At 41.3% G+C, this 23,711-nt stretch overlaps 2 protein-coding genes across 3 annotated transcripts; both read right to left on the bottom strand.

The window, feature by feature from the left end:
- Positions 1 to 1,164: 1,164 nt before the first annotated feature.
- LOC4328055 (uncharacterized) lies at positions 1,165 to 3,337 on the bottom strand. Its single transcript, XM_015768743.3, has 2 exons — positions 1,691 to 3,337; positions 1,165 to 1,490 (listed from the first exon to the last, which is right to left on the bottom strand). The coding sequence occupies exons 1-2, from the start codon at positions 3,084 to 3,086 to the stop codon at positions 1,432 to 1,434; spliced, it is 1,455 nt and encodes a 484-aa protein (XP_015624229.1). The 5' UTR covers positions 3,087 to 3,337; the 3' UTR covers positions 1,165 to 1,431.
- Positions 3,338 to 5,503: 2,166 nt separating this feature from the next.
- LOC4328054 (obtusifoliol 14-alpha demethylase) lies at positions 5,504 to 12,361 on the bottom strand. Of its 2 annotated transcripts, none has more exons than XM_026022786.2 (3): positions 12,298 to 12,361; positions 8,034 to 8,507; positions 5,504 to 6,823 (listed from the first exon to the last, which is right to left on the bottom strand). In XM_026022786.2, exons 2-3 carry the CDS (start codon positions 8,481 to 8,483, stop codon positions 5,822 to 5,824), a joined length of 1,452 nt encoding a protein of 483 aa, XP_025878571.2. In that variant the 5' UTR covers positions 8,484 to 8,507; positions 12,298 to 12,361; the 3' UTR covers positions 5,504 to 5,821. The 2 variants fall into 2 exon arrangements, with proteins under 2 accessions (XP_025878571.2, XP_066163312.1); XM_066307215.1 differs by having other exon boundaries at positions 8,034 to 8,511; positions 12,298 to 12,356.
- Positions 12,362 to 23,711: the final 11,350 nt, after the last annotated feature.

Genomic DNA, 23,711 nt, shown 5'->3' with positions numbered 1-23,711 from the left:
GCCGGCGCCTTTTTCCCTCTCCGTGCGCGCTCGCCGGCCGGGGAGGAAGGATGGCCGGGAGGGAGAGAGAAGGAGGCGCCGGCCGGTCGGCCCTCTCCCGTCGTCCGTGGATAGGGAGGATGGGGTGGGTCCCACTGTTTTTCCTTTTTGTCTAACTGACACATGGGCCCCACATTTTTGTTTTATTTTTAATTTTGCTTCTAGTGCCACATCATCGCCACGTAGGACAAAGACCAAGTCAAACCGGCCACGTAGGCGTCACATCAGCCAAAACCACCATCAAAACCGCTGAGAGACCTGCTTTGTATCGGTTTTAATAATTGAGGGACCCGTTGTATCTGGTTTTATGGTTGAAGGACGAAAATCAGATTCCCAAGTTAAGGGATCTCAAGCGAACTTATTCCTATGCAAATATAGTAATATTTATAGTCAAAATTAGTTTTATTAAATTAATAATTGAATATATTTTAATAATAAATTTGTCTTGGGTTGAGTACAAATTTGGTCAAACTTGAAACAGTTTGACTTTGATCAAAGTCAAAACATTTTATAACCTGAAATGGAGGGAGTATCTCTTTTGTTTTTATCAATCGCTTCTATACAATATTATAGAAATAGCCGATAATTCAGTATTTAGAGCAATAATAGATACTGTATTGGCTATTACTCCAATACAGACTTATATAAACAACTTAATCGATATAAATACATCAAATAACAGTCGTTCGATCAGGGCGGAATAAGGCGGCGATCCGATCGGAGATCAGCTACGAGGGGGCTTGATTGGATTGAATTTCGTCGTTCGATCCGAACTCCGGCCTATCTCGCTCGCTAATTGTAATTGCCATGACGTCGCGTGAAGCCATTATGCTATTTCCACGGATCGCGGGGCCTCCTCGCCGACGCCGGCCCGCGGGCGCCTCCCTCCCTACAGCAGCCGGAGCTCCGCCGCCGTTCCTCGCCGGCCGACGGATGGTCCTCCAGCCAGGGTTTTCCCTTCGGAGAAGCAAGAAAATTTCGGTGGGCACCGAAATTCCGAAATTTCAGACAAATTCTGATATTTCGAACGAAATTTTTTGAAGAAATTTTTTTGCTGATTTCGAACGAAATCTGGCTTTTGAAGAAAGCCGGAAAGCAAGAGAGTTCATTACAAAACGAAAGGTAAAACACGAACTCTAACGATGGGGTCGCCAGCTTGACATTTTATTATAGTATAATAACTGAACAAAATTCCTGAGTATCCATTTCCGGCCAATCATCAGGGGAAGATACAGTTTAACTCAGGATAGATAGGCGAAAACCAAATCCATTACAGAAAGTAGCATGTCTTGAACAGAACAACTCTGATAAAGTAGCTCATTAATCGCCCAGTCTCTGCAGCTCGTTTCATTTCTTCAACCCAGATAGCCTACGTGATTCATTAATTAATTCCTACTTCTTCTTTCTTGAGACTCTATTAACCCCAGTTTTTACAAGAGTTCCTGCCTCACCTGCATCAAACACACAACATACAGAGAGAGGGTTTAAGTGGCACTTCAAAAACAAATCCTAGGAGTGCACCCTGAAAATTAAACACACTCATATGAATCAAGTTTCTAACCAGACAACTTGTAAACAGTAGTCAAAGTGAAGGTTATGAACTATCCATTAGATTATCGGAGTATTATGGTGCAACAGTTATAAAGCAAACCTGTAGCCTTGATAAGATATTTGGAGATCTCACTGGTGTTGTAGTAGCGCTCGAAGAGGAAATTCTTCCTCTCATCAAGCTCAGCCACGCCTTGCAGCGTCTTACTCCTCAGATCAACAGAGATAACCCATCCCTGATCATCCAAGCGATTGATCTTGGACAGGAAAGAAATGACATCCCCATCCATACCCAATGTGGGGAAACCTGTGACCAGCCTCCTCAATGTCTCCTCTGGATCATTGCCAATCTTTGGCAGCAGCTCACTGAACCTGACATTGTCGACGACGGCGATGTCGGTGACATCCACCGTGCACTCCATCTGCCAATCCCCCCATGAACCAACTGGTATCGGCATGCTCCATATGTTAGCCTTCCAGTAGTAAGCAACGTCCTCTTCCTCATCAGAGTCAGAGTCATCAGAATGTTGCGGCGGCTGTCGTTGTCGAGGAGGTGGCCGATCACCGGGGCGGGTCTCCATCTCGACGTACTTGATGCAGGTGGGAACAGAGTCCTGCACGACGACGGTGATGTCCCGGTAATGATGCGGCGGCCCTCTGCAGAAGGATTTGCGGTTGCTTCTCGCTGGCTTGGGCAGTGGCAGGTCGCGGAGCACCGGGTGTTGGTCAATCACGTCGTCACACAGCAGGATCCCTCTCCAGAGATCCACCCAGCCGATGGTGCCGCCGAGCGTGATGACCTTGGTGGTGCAGTGGAAGACCACCTGGCTGGCCGTGTCAGGGATGGGGAGCACCCTGTCCCTCTCGACCGGCTCGCTGATGGACACCGCCGTGGATTTCCAGCGGCCGACGTCGGAGTCGAAGCGCATAACCTTGAACTCCATGGGGCGCCTGATGGTTGGCATGAGGCAGGCGATGACGTAGCGGGCGCCGCCGGAGCAGCGGACGATGGCGACCTCCTCGTTGCGGAAGGGGGAGACGCGCGGGTTCGGCAGCAGCCGGAGCGAGGTGGCGCCGCCGGCCGTGTAGACGAAGTAGTCGTAGGATTTGATGCCGCGGTGGAGCCCATCGTTGGGGTGCGGGACGCGGAGGAGGGCTACATCGGTGTGCGTGCCGAGGACTTGGGGATCGACAGTGAACCGGTAGGCGCCCTCGCCGTCGCCGGGGCGGGGGCAGTGGACGCAGAGGTAGGAGAGGCGCGGCGGGCGGGCGAGGCAGAAGGAGACATGGATGTTTACGCCGGTGGTGGTGGTGGAGAAGGCGGTGGTGGAGTTGGAGACTGCATCGGGGGAGACGTAAGCTCTGTCTTCGAGGTACACCCAGCTTGGGCTCACGCCGCCGGTGGCGTCGTCGTCGGCCGGCAGCGGCGGCGGAAACAGCAAGGGTAGTAGCACACCCTCATCCATGACATAGGGGACGGGCTCATCACCATCATCCATGGCGAATCAAGCGGCGATCCGATCGGAGATCGGCGACGAGGGGGCTTGTTTGGATTGGATTGCGTCGTTCGATCGATCCGAATTTTTTGGAATCCCCGCCTATGTCGCTCGCTAATTGCGATGATGATGTCGCGCGAAGCCATGACGATGCTATTTCCGCGGATCGCGCGGGCGCCTCGCCGACGCCGGCGGATGGCACCTCCCCTCCAGCAGCCCGAGCTCCGCCGCCGTTACTCGCCGGCCGGCCGATGGTCCTTCTCCAGCCGCCGGAGCTCCAACACGAGTACTGCGTATGATGATGTGTTCCTTCCATGGATTGCTCTCCCTCTCTAGCTTTTTCGGTTTTCAATATGAAAGTCTATTGAATGGGTCAATTTTCCTTACAATCATCACATTGCAGGTTTTGAAATATGAAAACACTGCAAAATTAGTTTGTTTCTGGCGTACAGCTACAACTTACTGCTAACTCCGTCCTAAAATAAGTACCGTTTTACATTGTTTATATCCAACGTTTGACCGTTAGTCTTATTTAAATTTTATTTATTTATTATTATTACATGATAAAATATAAATAATACTTTATGTATGACTAATTTTTTATTTATAAATTATTTAAATAAGACGGATGATCAAACATTAAACACGAATACCCATGACTTTTTAGAACGAAGGTAGTAGAACACAAATCAACCCATCAATTTTATGATTGGCCTGTCAAAATGGTGCACAGAAACTACATGCCCGTCACAACAGTCGAAATCAAGCCCCGAGGGACAGAGAGATAGACTAGAGTGTAATTACGCTGGCGGATTTGCTATAAAATTTCTGTAAGTACTCTTTTCATGTATTTTTGATAGGCATATTTTTAAATCTGAAAAATTTACTTGATAGTTATATTTCAATCCAACCATCTATTCTCTTAATGACTTTCTCGGATTTAATGCGTGACTCTCTATTTTTCAACATAAGATTGGCTACATGGGCATCGAGAAATGTAAATATTAATGAATCGCTTGTTTACGAGGAATAACTAGTAGAATTATACCAAGATGAAATATGACTATCAAAAGTAAATAGATTGAGTATTTTTTTTACCCCTTTTATATTTGTGATCATCGGATCGCCTCAAGATTTGTTTATAAAGAGAAATAATATTATAAAGAAAATTTCACACATGTCACGCGTAAGATCCTGGTGCTAACAAACCAAACCATAGTTGAATACAAGTTTTATATAAGTTATATCATAGTTACAGTGCAGTTACAAAGTGTAACATCCCGATTTTCGCCTCCATTTAAAACCTATTTTAAATACAAAATTTATTTTCAAAATTTGGTACTTATTTGAATTTTGGTTTGTACCGTTAGAGATTTCTACTCCATCATCCAAAGTTCACAAATATAATCCTAGGATTATTAGAGTCCAATGTCCCATTTATAGTACAGTCCATTTACAATTTTCGAAATTCAAATTTCAATCCAATTCAAATCCCCTTCAAATTCCAAATCCCAAATTCCCAGGAAAATACAACGTGATCCTATTCGTTTGGGGTGAAAATTTTCTCCTTTCCCCTCTCTCCGTCAGCCCAGCAACCAGGCCGGCCCATCTCCCTCCCCCAATCCCCGATGGCCCAACCAGCCCAGCTGCCATCTTCTCCTCTAGGCAGCCACTTGTGCGCGCCACCTGCTCGACGAAATGTCGAGCCACCCCGCACCGCTCGCACAACGCCGTGCGCCGCCCCGAGTCGTGCACGCGCCGCTCCGCGACGAATCCCGGACGCGCTGCCTCCTTTTTCGCCGGCAAAACCCGCCGGCCATGTGGGCCCCCGCCGACGACTTTCTCCGCCTCCCTGTACCCGTACCCGGCACAGCGCCGTGCTGTGGCCTCCCGCGGTCCCACGCCGACGCCGTCCAGCCCGTCTCTCCGCTCGACACATCAGTACATCACCCCTGCCTTGCCCTCTTTTTGCTGACGTCCGCGACTCGCCAACACCCGCTACCCTCGGTGCACCGCCTCGCCTACTCGTGCTTCATCGCCTGCGGTCGAGAGTCCACGCCGAAAGCCACACTGCCACCGTCCTCGCTCCCCTGTGCCACCATCACCATGCCCCTTACCTTTGCCTCTGCGCCATCGCTTCCCGGGTGCTCTCGCCGCCAGCACCTCCCCTGCCGCCAACCCGGGGCGCCGCCGCGTGAGCGCCGCATCCACGACCGCCTGCTGCCGGTCTCCCGCCAGTCCGCCGTTTACGCCATCCCTTCCCCCTGCCGTCTCCACCTCCGCCTGGCCGGAATAAAATCAAATATTTATTGATATTTTATAATGGTTAAAGTTGTTTTCTAAAGAATGTGTCATTGTCCAAAACGACACATATTATCGACCTAGAGAAATACTTATAGTGTAAACATACGTGCACACACTTTTATTTGATTTTGCTATATATTTATCAATAAATTATATTGTAACTTACATTATACTAACTCCACACACATACACACACACCCACGTACGTACGTATGTATGCATGCATGTATGTATGTATACTGACTCCACAGTGTCCACACATATAACTTGCATATAACTTTTACATACATATATATATATATATACACACACTGACTCCACACATACACACAGTTCTACCCTTTATTCTCTCTAATAGATTACACACTTAACATATTTAATTATGAGTCAAGTAAGTCCCGGGCCCAAACAAGAAGAATACGGCATCTGATCGATCAGAGCAATCGTCGTCTCTTATATGTAACCATCACTTTACCTTTAGGACCTGGAATGAATTTCTCCCATTCTTCCTCTGGGAAAGGGGAGATCAATTCGAGGTCAAAGTTCCTGAGCAAATGGCTCCATATCACCTTAATTTGCATGTAAGCGAAATCCTCTCCCAAACAAACGTGCCTCCCGGCACTAAACGGTGTGTAGGAGAACTTGCCACCAACTTTGTCCTCCTCTCTACCAGGACCAAATCTACTTGGGTCATATACATTAGGGTCCTTATAGATGTAGGGCAGTCTGTTGCCGACAGTCGTACAGGTGGCCAATGTATGTCCCTTGGGGATTTGATACCTGTGGCCTTGTCTTGTTTGTACGCTGAAGCTCTTGCTTGCGTGGCGTATCAGCAGGTTTGCTGGAGGGTGCAACCGTAGGGCCTCTTTGATGCAGTGAGTCAGTGTGGTCATCTGTAGCAAGATGCCCCAGTTTATGCGATCCCCATGTTGCTGGATGATTCTTTTCTGCTCTTGGATGGCGGCTGCCAAGTAGCTTCGGTGGCCATGGCTGAGCAGGCAAGCTCCTGTCCATGTGCTGGTGCTGGAGCTCGTGTGCTGCGCAGCAAACATCATGCAAATGAGTAGCCCGGCGATCTCATTCTCGGTCATGCAGCGGCCGTTGATGTATTTGGAGTCTAGGAATTTCTGTAGCACATCATCCTCAGCTACGCCTGAATTCCTGCGTGATCTCACTGCCTCGTGGATCATCTCCCCGAGCATAGCACGGGCTTTGTCGCGCCGACGGTGCTGTGGGGTAGGGAGATATGGGAAGAAGAGGCTGATCAAGTGGAAACCGTTGTCGAAGAGCTCATGGAGGAGTGTGGATACTTGTTCCAACTTACTCTCCCCGAACTGTTTTCCAAGCAAGCATCGGTTTGCAATCAGCAGGATCAGGTTCCCCATCTCATACTTTATGTCCACTACGCCATCTTCCCCCCACTGTGCAAAGTAGCCCTACAAATTGCAGTGGCCAATCAATCTAGCTAGGATCAAAATTGAGACATATATAATACGCATGGGACTAGCTCTGGCATCTATACTAAGTCATAACGCAAAATAAAACATATGAAAACTCTCTCTCTCTCTCTCTCTCTCTCTCTCTCTATATATATATATATATATATATATATATATATATATATATATATATATATATATATATATATATATATATATATATATATATATATATATATATATATATATATATATATATATATATATATATATATATATATATATATATATATATATATATATATATATATATATATATATATATATTACTAACCAGCAAATTGCAAAATCGCATATAAATATATAGGAAAAATCAAACCAAAAGTCAAAAGTATGCATGATACCACATAATCAAAGAGGCAGATCTCCTGCCCTGAATTATTCAGTGAGATCATCAAATGGTAAAAGTTCACGCTAGCAAATTAACCTGCTAACAAAGAATGTTGTTCAATCAATAATATAATTAATGTTCATCATCATCTCCTGTTGGACATCACTACACCAGGCATGCCTGCTAGCTTGCTTGCTTATCACATATAGCCAAGGGCGAAGATAGCATCAAAACAAGGGGGTGTGCACTACCATTGAAAATTTATAAAATTTTAATGCAATACTATACATTTTAGTGTTTTCAAGTGAGAAATTATGAATTTAGGGGGGTTCATGTGCACCCTCTAGTTTCAACATGGCTTCGCAACTGCATCTAGCTAGCGCCTATATATATAGATACATGAAGTAGTTCTTCTGGAAGCCGGATCCGTCACACTGGCAAACATTTTGATATATGATCTCTATATATGAATAACATGTACACCAATTGAGTGGAAATATTCAATCCCTTTCTAAATATTTGATGCCGTTAACCTTTTTAAATATATTTGACCATTCGTCTTATTTAAAAAATTTAAGTAATTATTAATTCTTTTCCTATCATTTGATTCATTGTTAAATATACTTATATATATACGTATAGTTTTACATATTCCACAAAATTTTTTGAATAAGACGAACGGTCAAACATGTGGTAAAAAGTTAACGGTGCCAAATATTTAGAAACGGAGGGAGTAATAAGTTAACATGCATGCATGGAAGAAACTAAAAGACCAACCAGCTGGAGGATAACATATAGTGTTTGCATATTGCTCACCTCCACCTCATGAACCATAGAATCAACGTGGCCTCTCAAGTTGATTGGCTTGATCGAGTCGGTACAGAAGCTTATCTGCCTGCTCCTGGTAGCCAAGTCCACGTCGTACAGAACCCCACGGCCGAAAACGGGAACAGTAACTTTGTAGATATTGGACTGCCGGATCTCCGATTCTGAGGCTTGGAAGAAATGAGCCGTCACCAGAAGGGTCACCAGTCTCGAGTGTAGGTCATGGATCACAGCCGGTAGACCCTTGGCTATAAGTGTAGGCAGATATGCAGTCAGTACTGAAACTACGCTCATCACTGGTGGAAGAAGTAGTTCTTCTTCCTTATTCTCCTTTTCGTACAGGCACAGGGTTCTTGGTCTTTGTTGGATCATTTTGGTGGCCACAAACAAAACTGCCATGCTCAGACATGCCGCCACGAGACTAGTGATGGTCAGATCCATCGCCACCGCGCGCGCCGGTCAAGCCTAGCTAACACAAGTGTCAATAGGTAAATTAAGCTAGCTGTACAGTTTGGATGAATTAATGGAGTCAGTCATTCCAGCAAAGAAAAAGAAAAGAGATTCCAAGTATAAGCCACGAGAATGATCGATCCGATCCCTTTGCATTCAGAATGGACTGATCATATCATGACCAAACCTAGCAGAAATTAATGTTTCATGCATGGTAGCTATAGGATTCACGTTCACTAGAAAGAAACAACATAAGGTAGTGTTTCCCACTCGTACGTGTATAACATTGTGTTGTGGCATTATATTTCTGCTAGCTCCTGCGGTGTGATCAACACAAAGGGTTTCTGGCGTCAAATGGAAGGCTTCAAATGGCGTCAACACGTACAAGGGTACGTACCAATTCGCTGACCCTTTCCCCATCCAGTTGGGCCAGATAGATGTTCGACGTACGTAGGTTTCAGGCCAACATATATTTTATTCGGAGCATAAATGATTTCACAATATATGTGGAGCTGTAATGGATCAAACATTTGGAGCGAATTGAAACAAAGTGCGCTTAATCATGCACTACTTAATGTTGAAGTAGACATCGTAGACAATAATTATACTAACTATATGTACCACGTACATGCGGTATGCACACAAATTGGGTGATGTGTCACTACTAGAAAAATGATCTTTACTGAGTCACATAAAAATCACATTAGTCCCGGTTTGAATAAGAACCGGTACTAAAAATATATTTAGTCCCGGTTTAAAAGCCTACATGTACTTCTTTGATATTTAGTTTCGGTTGGTAACCATTTTTAGTCCCGGTTCAAAAACATGTCAAACCCTCATTATCTTTAGCCCCGGTTGAAATTACCAACTGGAACGGTTGTTTATACCAACCGGGATCGAAACTAAAAAAAATCGCGAAAATCTAGCCCCGAGCCCCGCGTGCCATTATCTCCAGTAGTGCTTACTCGTCCTTATCCGATTCTCTCCTCCTCCCTTCTCATCCTCTCCTCCTCCTCCCCTCTCATTTTCTCTCCTCCACCTCCCGGCCATCTCCTCCCCTTCCTCCCCTTCCCATCTCCTCCCCTTCTCCCCTCCTCCGACGACGGCGACGGCAGGTGGCGGCCGGAGGCGACCCGACGGAAGCCGCCGCGGAGGAAACAATGGTGGGATAGGCGGCGGCGCACGGCCGGGCGGCCTCCCCTCCGCCAGATCCGGCGGGAGGGGAAGCCTAGTGGCGGCGGCCGAGAGGCGGCGCGCGGCGGGGTGGCGACGGCCTGGAAGCGGCGCGTGGCTGGCGGCGGCGGCCGTCATGATTTTGTGATCTTTTTAGATGTTTGGAATGATTTGTAAACTTTGTTGTAGTTTATTTTAGATTTTGTGGATGATTTTGTGAATGACTTGTAGATTGTGGATGATTTTGTGGATGGGCATGTGAATTATGGATGATTAATTTGTTGTGCATGATTTGGGAATGGAGTGAAATTAATATGCAAGGAATTAAAAACAATGAAAAAAACTAAAAAACCTACCAATCGGTTGGTGTTACCAACCGAGACTAAAGATGAATTTTTTAGTCCCAATTATTTCACTCGAGATTAAAGATAGTTATCTTTAGTCCTGGATTTATAGCCCGGTTGTATAACGGGGACTATATAGGGTTACGAATCGGGGTTAAAAACCCTTTCTCCAGCAGTGGTTGAATATGTCTAAAATATCCGTCGAACTCTCTCTCTACATATATTATCTTTGAATGGTAGTATATTTGGACAAGGCAGTGTCATTTTCAATGCATGTAATGTGATTGTGATTATGAATGTATATGTCATGGTTCTGTGATTGGGAATGTACGTAATTGTCGATGCAATGTGGGTGTGAATGTGATTGTCACTGCAAGTTAGTGTGAATGTGCTTGTCAAGAGAGCAGTGCGACGTGATTTTGATTGTCTATGCGATTATCACAGGTGGCCATCCTAACCAGCCCGCCTTGAAAAATGTTATCACAAGCGACCATCATAGGAAAAATCATTATTGCATGCAGCGCACTTAAGTCAGCTGCATGTCATAACGATTTTCGCACGCTGACCTGTTAGGACGCCTGCCTATGATCACCACGATAATATATTTTGGCACGTGGTCCGATTGGCCGTCTATAAAAATCCCCATTAATTTACACGTATACTTACAGGTGATCCGACCAGCCGCAGGTAAAAACCGATTCTGGCCAAACCGATTTTATAGCAGTTCTATGTACATACAAAATAAATTTTAATTTCTAACATTAGAATGTCATAATAAGTGTTTATATGTAGGATAAATTTTCAATTTACTATTTCTTTGAACTATGAAAAGTATAACCCATAATTAAAACATTTAAAAATAAATAAGTCATAAGAATAAATTAGAAGCATGAATTCTTATGTTTGATGTCTGGAACAATATATACTAAAAAAATATGCCAAGTTGGTTGCAAATGAAAATTTACAATTTTTATTCTTGGGTTATAATGATTTACCTTTTAATTAAATACCTGGAAAAGTTAGATATCTATCTGGAATATCATCGATGAATCCAAAATCAGCAAAAATGCGTTAAAGCATATAATACTTGCATTATCTTGATGATCTATATTTCTTTGTTAGAAAGAGTCAAGAAAATACAATGGAGCTAAATTCATGTTTGCCTATAGGTTATTATCTATTTCTAAATGGAAACAAGTGATGGTTAAGTAGTTGAAAGAAATGTACTGCTAGCCTATGCAAGAAAGGTTGATAGGATATTCCAAGACGTATGTTAGGATCTTATTGTTACAGGGAGCTAGCATGACATGGATCGTGCTGACCAAAATGTCATAGAATTGTGTGTTCTTAATAATGTAGGGTCAAGTACAAAGGCATGGATTCTCAATGGATTATGATCTGACAACACCTATATTAACGGGCCATTATTGAAAAAGTACCGGAAGTATCACATTTTATAAAATTTGGTACCTTCAAGTATTTGTTATATACCTTGAGGTACCAAAATTTTTAGTGTAAAATCTTGGTACCTTCAGGTATTTTCTTAAGGACTTCTTTATTAACATTTCAGATGAGTATGTTAATATCTATGATTAATTACTTTATTATCCACGTTATATACAAATGAATGTCATAATTCAATTATTCATGAATGTGCCCTTTTAAATGATGGAATTTATTACTAAAATTTATTAACTTTACATAGAGTTTTAAAAATCAATAATATATATAGATTTCCATTTATAAGAACATACTGCAGTTCCATCCCTATATATATATATATATATATATATATATATGACGCGGTTGACTTTTCTCATAATATTTGACCCTTCGTTTTATTTAAAGAATTTAATATAAACATCTAAAAGTATAAGTTAAGATTATAATTTCTTTGATGATAAAACAAGTCATAATAAAATAAATGATATTTATATAATTTTTTTGAATAATGCGAATTGTCAAATGTTATGTGAAAAGTCAACAGCGTTATACATTTTGGAATGGCGAGAGTATTTCAATAATCAAAGAGACTATGCATTATTTTAAATTTGATAGAATCATGCATCATTCTCCGATCTGATTCTGTATATATTTTCAGTCCTGTCAATAAAAACGTTCCTGCCTAAAATCAAAATATTAACAGCCTACGTACATGGCTTGATGGTTAGCATACACTTCCCGTAGTAGTATTACCGAACTAGAATGTGTGTCAGGTATAAAATGTGAGAGAGAGAGGAGAGAGAAGGGGGGGGGGGGGGGAGAGAGAGAGTTACACTTGTTTCTACCTTGATTGAAGCAGGCCGGCCTATGCAACAAGCTAATTAAGATGGGCGAGACTGACCGTGGATGGTATAATGAGCGAGCCACCTTTTATAGGCGCCAGCGCTCGGATTTGTTATTATACTTGGGATTAAATTCTACGGCTTTCGTTCGGTCAAGTACGAAATTTCTGCGGCTACAGTTACTTATAATGCTGCCTTTCAAGAAGGCCAGGTAAGTCTTATACGGAACTGGAGTACCTAATAATTACTTTCTCTGTTTCACAATGTAAGACTTTTTAGCATTACCTATATTTATATAGATGTTAATAAAAATTTAGGCATAACTTCTAAATAAATATGAGCAATACTAGACAGTTTTACAATATGAAACAGAGAGAGTACGAAATTCTTTATGGTCTGGCGACCGGCGGGGGAGTAAAATCGGGTGCTCCCCTCACGAGACGCACGTGCCCCCTGGCCCCACCACGTCTCCCTGCCCACCTGCCACGTGTCTCCACACACATACTCCGTTGCAACAAATCACCCATATATTTTGGAAACCCTCTATTAAAGGAATTCGTTTCATTTTTTTGTTTCACCAAAAATGTTTCACCTAGTGTACTTATAATGTTTCACTACATATGGATCAAATGTTGTAGTGAACTGAAATATTCTTTCGCTATTTGCTGAAACATTGTTTTTATATAAGGTGAAACAGCGTCCGATTTAAACGATTGAAACATTTTCGATCCACTTAGTGAAACAATTCCGATATACTTGGTAGAACAACGTGCAACATTTAAAAATAATTCAATAATAAGCAAAAAAAAAATTTCGTCAGAATATATCTATATGTGGTCTTGTTTCAAAGATTTAATTGCAACGAATTTAATGTTACAATCGAATCATGATTTGGATAAATAATTTAAGAGAAAAAATAATTTAAAGTAGTTTTTGCATGATGACATCAGCATGACGTGGGGGCCCAATTTTCCCACTCCGGATCAAGTACCCAACGTGTAGTTATCTCCTAATAGTTACTAATCAATAACAACTAATCTTAATTAATTACTATAACATCTCCAACGACTATTCTCGTACATGGAAAAAAATTGAAAATTTCATGTACTCATCCGTCACAAACTATAAGTTCTATATTTTTTTACATGATTTTAAATAACATACTCTGACCATTAATTTATTTCATGTTATATTTCTAATAAATATAAAATTAGCACCACATAAAAATACTTAAAAAAATGAATTTAGCGATATATCATACATAATACTTAACATATATAAGGTTAGAGTTTAATTTTTCTTAAAAAGAGTACCCTCTATAATTTGCAACGGAGGGAGTAATCAATAATATTGTACTCTCTCCGTCTCAAAATATAAGAGATTTTAGGTGGACGTGACATATCTAGATTCATAGTCATAGGATATGTCACATCCACACAAATTAATTTCTTACTTTCTCCGCTCTAAAATATTGCTATCTAGCTAGAATGGGATATTTGACTTATCCTATGACAACGAATCTGGACAACAACTTAGCTAGCAACATTTTAGAAAAGAGGAAGTATATTTTAGGTCGGGGGAGTACATGTTTAAACCATGGACGATGCTACCAGCCTACGGTACCATATTAGAAATTTGTCCACGTACGTACGTGTGCATTTACTGATCACATGTGGTATTTTGACTCCCCAGATGCCTGGGCGGCCACTTTCGATCAAAGGAAAACTTCTGGGATGATAAGCTATACTAGAGTCAACGAAAGACCAAGGAAGCAAATTAACGGTCTCGGTTCAGGTTTATTTGGTCACATTTATAGAGGAATTCAACTCGTCCACGCAAGGTACGAAAAGGACATGCTTGGCACAACCACGAGGACATCATGTTAGCGATTGTGACTATAGTTATCGAAACAGCTAAAACCATCACCTATAATATTTTTCCCTCTCTTCCGTGGATTGAAAATACATAAAACCGGTACCTTTAATTAACTTTAGGGGTTAATTCTAAAGAAAAACCGTCACCTATACTATAGATATTGATTTTTTTTAGAAAACCCGACATCTTTATAATAATATATTATAAATGTTAGTTAATTAAAATCGACATCTACAAATAATTATAGATTTGTTGAGCAGATCTGTCGTCGACCTTATCCATACGAATGAGTGAGCATCGGCATTATCGCTATCTCTCTTGCCTCTCTCACTTCTCTTTGTCACGCGCAGCGGCGGCTGCGACCTCCCCTCCGCCAGATCTAGCGAGAGGGGAGGCGGCGGGATGGGAGGCCGCAGCGGCCTCCGGTGATGGGGGCGGCGGCGCCAGCACCCTCTCCTCTGCCATATCTAGCAGGAGGGGAGGCGGCGCACCTCGGCGACGGCAGCGGCGGCGTCTGCGCCTTCCCCTTTGCCGGATCTGGCAGGAGGGGAGGCGGCATGCGGTGGCGCAAGAGAGGAGGTGGCGGACGACAGGCGGCAGGCGACGGCAACGCCCTCCTCTCCCCACCGGCGACGAAGTAGAAGGTGGAGCATGAAGAAGCCCGGTGGCCAGCCCCTTGTCATCCCCTCTCCTCCTCTCCCCAGTCTCAATTGTGGATTCTTTGTAAATGTTTTTGTGAATTTGTGGATGATTTTGTTGTTGAGTATGTTCATTATGTGATGTCAATCGATTTTGGTGATGATTTGTGGATGATTTGGGGATTTTGGGATTTCAATTTGATTTTGGAGTAACTCGCATGGGCGCATGGCGAGGTAACGACGCTTGGTGATTTCGGCTCGATTCGAGCGGGCTCTCTGTTTTTTTGGCTCGAGCAAAACTAAAGGTGCTAGTTCTATTTTCCTCATAGGTGTCAATTGTTTGTATTGGTACCGACCAATTGGCGCCGGATGAAAATCCGCATCTATGGCCCTTTACGAACCGGCACCTATAACTCTTTGTGTAGTAGTGTACCAACCTAAGATATGACATCACCTAATATTATATATCTGAATCTAGTTTTAGGTTTTTCTTTATATTTTGAAATGGAGGGAGTCCTTTAAAGACACAATCGTCCTCCCATCTCCTATCGCGCTAATCCAATCTCATAAAAAGCTAAACTAGGCCAACATCTCCACTTGCGCGCGAGAAAATATGGGTAAAAATGCCGGTGTTGGCTTCATCAATATTTTTGGAAACGGATTGTATTCACAATTTGTTCAGCCGTGAATTATACTGAAAACCGGTATTGTATTCACAATTTGTATTCACTACTGAAAACCGGTCAAGATATATTGGCTCTCACATTGAAGGAGATTTCATCCACCGTTTGCTGCGGTGATACATTTTTTGGAGCTACTTGTAGAAGAAGATTGTAATTAATACATGTAACCTTATCTTTCCTCGTAAAAAATCACTGTAGCTTCAGCCGGGTTTATATCCATTCTATCTTAAAAGAAAATATCTCAATTATTTTTCTAAGTATATAATATATATAATAGAAGTTATCACAGTACTTTAATGTATGACTGCATTAGAAGAGTACACAGAGAGAAGAAAGTGTTTCGGAATGTGAGAGCAAATATTTTGATACAAAATTTTAAATTCTAGAAAGACCGGTAATATGAAATGGAGGGAGTAGCAGCCTCATCTTTTTTACTTATGTTTATATTTATCAGCTAAAATTTAAATTTTTAGCCTTAAATTTAAAGTTGATTTTGAAGTTTTTCTATCGAAGTTTATTTTTCAGTTTTTATTCATAAATTATTTTTTGTTTACAAATATACCGCCGGGGCGCAGTATGTTTTGGTTGGCTGAATGTTCGGACGGGTGCCCAAGAAGCACAGCTAGCTATAGGTGCCCTTGTGCGGTGTGCCGTACTGCCGTGTGCCATGTGTGTGTGCAGCTAGCGTTAGTTCTCCTCTCCCCTGGGCTCGCGATATGGTTCAGCGCAGCGAACGCACGTCGATCGGCGGCGCGGGCGCTGTGGGACTCAGCAGGTCGTGGGTACGCGACAACAGGTCCGGGCTTTAACGCCGTGGCTATGCTGATGCTCGGAAGAGTATCCTCTGATTTACTTGTAACGGTAAAATTTGACAAGCTCCGGAATCGTCATCGGTCTAAAGTATTTGGAATCTTCATCGGCCTAAAGTCAGTATGGTTTCAAAGTCCTAGAATTGATTGATGGGAATTATCAGTTGCCAGCAGTCGGATTAATATCAGTGGATTTGGTTAAGTAAGTTAATCAATTAAAGGAAGTTTATCTAGAAGAGGCCGATCGAGTTCAAGAAGTAAGTGGCATGATAATTTATCTATTAATTAGACAAAGTAAGTTAGTTTTCATTTTATTTTTAGAAAAGATTGTTTGGAGCCCGATCAGAACTTGTAGTATATTTTTACTTTATTTTTAGAAAAGTTTGTGCCATATCCAACAAGAATTATGTAGTATCAACCCATGTGTATAAATATGTACACCCGGGATCATTGTAAAGGACAATTCATCAATAATATAACTTTCGGTGCATCGCCACCCTAGCTTTTCTTTTCGACGAGTTCTTTTTTTTTCTTGAGTTGGGCTGCATCGGTTTTGGTTTTCGATGACAAGATGAGTTCCGTCAACACGCATGTATCGACAGGGCTAGGGTTTCCATCGGTTGGAACCGACACTATGATCCAGTCGATATAAGCGTCATTTATCATATATATTATTTAATCTTAGACAATATTATTGTTTACTGCTATCAGCTGATTCATCTTGCTTAAGCCGTTATCGTGTAAACTGTTTTGTTGTTATAGATTAATCTGTGTATCTTGCGTAAGCGGACTTGTTTAGATCCATCAATTTCAATTATAACTTGGTGTTGCATCATTTAGGTTTGAATCTACTAAGTTGTAATTAAAGCTATAAGAAATATCATGCTCTATAATTGCCGATTGGGATTTTATCAGGGTTTCAGTGTGCTTGCCTGATATGTAACTCTTTTGTTTAAGATTGCATGTTATCTTTGACCTCACCGTTAGGTTCGATCTGCTAAGAACGTGACTTGTTTAATATATTTAACTAAATATGACATTTTCATATAAGATTGTATCAGAGTTCTAGCCGATACATTATCCATATGTAGCTTAAGTAACCTCATCGGCTATTGTCTGAACTCATATAATTATTAATCTATATGATCTTTGTTACCAACAATTAATAATGCCTCGGTAGGTTCTGATCTACTTCCTCCGTTTCATAATGTAAGCCATTCTAGCATTTTTCATATTCATATCGATGTTAATGAATCTAGATATCACAATATAAGTCATTCTAGTATTTCTCACATTCATATATTGATATTGTGAAACGGAGGAAGTATTATAGTTGCTTATATTAAAGCGAAAGATTAGGTCATTAATTGCATGTCGCATCACCTCTGAGCCGATCACAGTTATTTTAAGCCCTGCTCACATATTTGTACACCGGCTAGTTATTTAGATCTTATAATCATATGATAATTAACTTTAGTATTGTCAATAATCTTATACTGTATCGATTAGGTTCGATCTATCAGGATTGATTCTATTAAAGAATTTCTTTTTTATTATATTCAATCTAAATCTAGTCAATGCAAAGTATTCTCAAATATAGCCGATTCTTTTAAGCATCGGCTCATCGTTACGATCTCTAATCGGCTTTGTGGCCGATCGGTTATCATTATCTAACATTTACACATTATTAGTTGTAGAATCAAACTAATTGGTATGTCCTGAACCTGAAAGATTAGGACCGGCACTGAAGTTAAACAGATATTTCAAGTATTCGTTTATTCGTGCGATTTTTCACATCAACATTTACGTCCCTCTAACTTTAAGTTACTGACACGTGGACCCGTTGAGTAGAGGATCATATATCAGTGACCCATGTTAAGATCCCCTTTGAAACAAAGGAAAAATATAGAAATTCCAAAGGATTTATAACCAATAGGAAATAATTCTATGAGACCCTTTGAAATAAGAGCAATTCTACGGTCCTTGAGGAGGTACCATGAGGTACCAAAAATTTAGTGTAAAATTTGGTACCTCATAGTACCTAGGAACCAAATTTACAATAGAAAAGGTGGTACCTCATGATACCTCCTCAAAGACCATAAAATTACTCTTGAAATAAAGGATTGATTCCTACCATTCCTTTAAAATTCCTATGGAATAGACTATTGTAGTGGAATTTTGGAGAAAAATTAGCATGATGTCTTACCTTATGTTTTTTTCCCGTGTCTTGAATTCCTATGTCTTTTCTGTGTGACTATCGAACGGTAGTTTTGAAACTTTATTGTGTTTTTATATCCCGTAGGAATTTCAATAAATATGATATTCTATTTCTACATTTTTTCTATTTCTATGTTTTGACAATCCTATCTTTCAAGGGGGCCCAAGTAAATCAGAGGTTCGCAATCCGATGATGCGCCGGCAGCCCAACAGGCGACAGCCACTAGCGCCGTGGGGACTGGCCGGGTTCGGCGGCATTGTGGCGAGCCGGCGACAACAGCAACAGGCCGGCCAACAGCAAGGATGCACTGATCGATCGCATCAGCAGGCAACATGCCAGCCATACAGGGTCCAGCTTCAGGCGTTAGCTGTGCGGATCCAGCCATCCATGTAAGAGGTGAAACCAATCAGAGTTCGAACTTATAAGAAATATTGAATCGATCGAATCAAATTCAAATATAAGGAGAAACACTTTCTGTCTATAGCAAGGCACCAAATAACGGATCAGAATCAGATTCTACTTCACTTAGCAAGGCATCACATTGATGATGGTGATGGGGTAAACTACAGAATAGAGACAAAGAGTAACTGAGAAATTAAGTAGAAAAAAGTTGCAATTGGTGATGTGTTATTCTTGACCTCTATCTCTGGATACATTTCTGATTATTTAATTAAGACTTTGACCATATCAAATTGAAGTGTTTGATTTGTCTATGTAGAGTACAAGGCGTGCCTACGTGCATTGAATTTGATATGGTCAAAGTCTTGATTTGGTATATATAGCCAAAGTCTTTCAATTTGATAATATAGTCAAGGTGGTGGGCACACCCATCAGAAAAATCCTAATCCGCCAACGTGGGGAAATTGAACTATTTGACACTGGAAATAATTTCTCACCTACAAAAATACATCTTTAAATCTTAACCATTCATTCTCTCTCTTTCATTTAATTTTAACCATTCATTAATTTTCCAATCCTAATCCCAATCCCACCCCCGTTTCCCATTATTCAAACACACCCTAAGAGCAAGTTTAATAGTATAGCCAACTACTAACTCCAATTCATATATAGTCGATCTAATAGTTCATTCATATAATAGTTACATACTGTACACTATTAATATCTGGTCCCACCTATCATACACACACCGCGTCTTGAAATCCGTGCTACAGCTGGCTACAAATCTGTATCCCACTGCTCTTCGCTCTTCTCATTTATCTTTTTAAAATATATTTACAGCTAACTTATAGTCTACTATTATACCTGCTCTAAGGAATCGTCACTCTCAAAAATACCACTTTTTCCAATGCTCCTACAAAATTACTATTGAGGAGAGATTTCTTTCTTAACCATTTGCCACTTTCACTGACTGATCATGCTGCAGCCAGCTGCTTGGATGAGGAGTGTTATGGACTCCCTGCTATCTCTTTTGTCCGTTCCTCCGAGTCGGAGATGCATGGAGACCATCGCCGCCTGCTTGTGTACCCCGACACACACGACTGATCTGAGGCAATCCACAACTACAGTGTGTTGCGTGCAGTGGTGCCGAGGTGACCAACAAGATGGTGCTCTGCGTCGAGGTGGGCCAGACCGTGGCAGCGTCAGGCGGCGTCGGAACGATCGTGATGGATACAACTCTTTCACCCCCTTAGACTGTGTTTAGACTGTGTTTAGTTCCCTTCAAACATCTAAAAATTTTATCATATTAAATATTTAGACATATGTATGGAGCATTAAATGTGGATAAAAAAAATCAATTGCACAATTTAACAATGTGTGCTACTGTAAACATTTGTTAATGATGAATTAATTAGGCTTAATAAATTCGTCAAGCAGTTTACAAACAGAATCTGTAATTTATTTTATTATTAGTCTATATTTAATATTTCAAATGTGTGTTCGTATACTTAAAAGAATTTTGGCTGTGCAACTACACACGGCCTTAGGGCATGTACAATGGTAGCCATAAGCAACTGTGATCTCAAGACGCCACGTAGGATAGAACCACACAAAAGTCACACTACCCACAGTGAAAGCCACTCCAAAACGTTTTTGCATGTCAGCCCCTATCTATTTATATGTCAGCCCTTGTATTATCAAACCTATTGAAACTTTATATTTTGAACCCTATAGTAATCAAAAGAAGTATATGTATACTCCTAAACAACTTGAGACCCACTGTCAGCCTCTTCCCATCCCCTTCTCTTTTTTATTCTCCTCTCTCTCTCTTCGATTTCTTCTCCACCGACGCTCTTCTCCTCTCCCCTCCCCCCACATCGCCGCCCTCTCTTTTCCTTCTCCCCTCCCCTCGCTGCCCTCCCCTCCGGCGGCAGATCTGCGCCGCTCGAGCTCTGACGACGGCGGATCTAGCGAAGGCGGGGAGTAGCGGTGGCGGTGGCGGGGAGCAGCGACGACGACCATGGTGGCTGTGGTGGATCTGGCGAGGCGACGACGACCACGGCACGGGGGACTGGACGAGGCAACGCGCGGGGCGCCGACTCCTCGAACGCAAGGCTTCGGCTTGTGGCTTCGCAGCTCCCCAGCCCAGGCGCAGCATTTGCACCGATTCCTCTGCAAGCTCACTGACAGTCTGCGAGACCACCCAAACTCGTGCCAGCTCGGCTCAGCTCCGACGTGGACCTACGAGACCATAGGCCAGGGTCACGCGTTGTACACATGGCCTTACCTTCACCAACGCGATCATGCTCCCAACGTCGCACGTGAGCTTCAATGACTATGGAGGCATGCATACAGATACCCACACTACCTGCTGCTTATCCAACTGGGGCACGTAAAATATGAGGTAGAGTAGAATTTGGTTTCTTTATCCTGTACCCATTGACGCGAAAAAAAAAGGTTTGGGAGATCTGTTTAGACCGAGTTTAGTTTTAAACTTTTTCTTTAAGTTTTTAACTTTTCTATTATATCAAAACTTTTCTACACTTATAAACTTTTAACTTTTTCGTTACATCGTTTTAATTTTAACCAAACTTTTTAATTTTAATGTGAACTAAACATAACATACCCTTAGCTTCAGTTGTAGTACAGGTTTAAACTTTAATACGATATCAGATATGTAAATTGATGAATAATTAAAGACGACGGCTAGCTGGTGAAGGTGTAGATAATAATAAGAAAAATGAAGAAGCGGTGCACTTGACAAGCCGGATGTACCGGCGACGGCCGAGCTGGACGATGTGGATTGGAACAACAAGATAAGATCGGCGGCGGGCGGTGGCTGCACGTAACGCTGCTAGCTACAAGTTGGTCAACGATAAGAAGAGGTCGGGATGCCGTGCACGTTGATATACAGGAGTACGATCGATACCTGCAGAGATTCGACGGCACGTACGTGCGATACCTGCAGAGGTCGGGGTGCCAACCTGCCGTGCACGTTGATGCTAGCTGCTCCATAAGTCCTGCTCCATCCATCCCGTAAAAAACAAATCTAGAATCGGATTCGGATGTGACATATTCTAGTACGATGAATCTGAACAGATGTATGTCCAGATTCTTAGTACTAGGACGTGTCACATCTGGTACTAGTTTGGTTTTTTATGAAACGAAGGGAGTAAATTATAAGATTTATATTTTTTATACGGTCTTCAAAAACATAGTTTGATCATTAATTAATTTCATGTTACAATCCCAACAAATATAAAATTACCATTATATGAAAGTACTTTAAAATATGAATTTATTGATATAACTTGCATAATATTTAGCATATATATGGTTAGTATGATTATTAGTCAAAAGTTATTGAATTTGATTTTCCTTAAAAAAGGACGCTCTATGATTCAGGACGAAGGGAGTGCCTTTATTTTTCAATGTATGACATCATTAACTTTTCGAGATTATTTCTCTTATAAAAAAATATGTAATTATTATTTATTTTATTGAGATTTGATGTTTTATCATATGTTATTTTAAGTATGATTTAAATATTTTTGTATTTGTAAAAAAAATGAATAAGACGAATGATCAAACGTTGATAAAAAGTTAACGGCGTCATACATTAAAAAATAAAGATAGTGTTGTTAGGGTTATGGATACCACATACCCAATAGTAATCGACTAAGTTCAACGGAGCCCACCACATACCATGTCTTATAAAACAAACCTCGTATATAGAAAGAGTTCCGGATAAGGAATGACAAGTAGAGTTCTATATGAAAATAACAAGGACTACTCAGATCGTATCCATATTTATCTCCCTTATTTTACTTGGACAAGGGGGCATCTATGGGTATAAATACAAGCCCCCTAAGAGGTGAGGGGACATTCCATAAAGCCACAAGATCAATACAAGCCAACATGCCCAACACACGTCGCCGGATATCGATATCAGAGATAAACCTAGACATACCCCATCCGGTACCTACGGGGACCAGCAAAGGGATCTAGCGCCATCTCTGATCTCGCCGAGTGCGGATTCAAGGAGGAAGACTACCCTGTCATCGACCACGAGTTGGTTATCTAGCCGCCAAGTCGATGACAGTTAGATAGGTTATCCCAATTATTATACTGGTGTAATTAAGATGAATAAATGAGCAACACCGGCTTCGGCCAACAGGATATAGGGCTATTACCTATCAGATAAGGGGCTCGAACCTGTATAAAAATCCTTGTCTCCATCTCTTTAACCTCAATCTCGTATATACCCTAGTACCGACGATCCCTATATCATCTAAATAACGTAGTCGTGATATCAAACGTCGATAAGTATATACTACTACCTCTATTCGTAAATATAAGGGATATTCACTATTCCAATCTAACATTTGACCGCTCGTCTTATTAAAAAATTTGTGCAAATATAAAAAACAAAAAGTTGTGCTTAAAGTAATTTGGATAATAAAGTAAGTCACAAATAAAATAAATAATAATTCTAAATTTTTTTAAATAAGACGAATGGTCAAATGGTGTAAGCAAAATGTCAAAACTCCTACTATGGTTGTGTTTGGAATATTCCGCGCGCACGCTTTTCAAACTGCTCAACGGTGTATTTTTTTGCAAAAAGTTTCTATACGAAAGTTGCTTAAAAATCATATTGAACCATTTTTAAAAAACAAATGAGCTAATACTTAATTAATAATGCGCTAATGGATCGCTCAGTTTTTCGTGCGCTGCATGTCGTGAACTGAGAATTCCGAACACAGCCTATATATACCCATGCCATCTCCTCGTGTGT

The sequence above is a fragment of the Oryza sativa genome, chromosome 2 (genome assembly GCF_034140825.1).
Source record: "Oryza sativa Japonica Group chromosome 2, ASM3414082v1".
Lineage (NCBI taxonomy): Eukaryota > Viridiplantae > Streptophyta > Magnoliopsida > Poales > Poaceae > Oryza > Oryza sativa.
Note: the sequence above shows the minus strand (reverse complement) of the source record. Positions and strands in the feature narration are given on the sequence as shown.

Excerpts from the sequence above, each read along its gene's own strand:
- LOC4328055 (XM_015768743.3), bottom strand. The coding sequence starts at position 3,086 with ATGGATGATGGTGATGAGCCCGTCCCCTATGTCATGGATGAGGGTGTG. Across the intron at positions 1,491-1,690 it reads ATATCTTATCAAGGCTACAG|GTGAGGCAGGAACTCTTGTA; the intron begins GTTTGCTTTATA and ends TGTTTGATGCAG.
- LOC4328054 (XM_026022786.2), bottom strand. The coding sequence starts at position 8,483 with ATGGATCTGACCATCACTAGTCTCGTGGCGGCATGTCTGAGCATGGCA. Across the intron at positions 6,824-8,033 it reads CTATGGTTCATGAGGTGGAG|GGCTACTTTGCACAGTGGGG; the intron begins GTGAGCAATATG and ends TGCAATTTGTAG.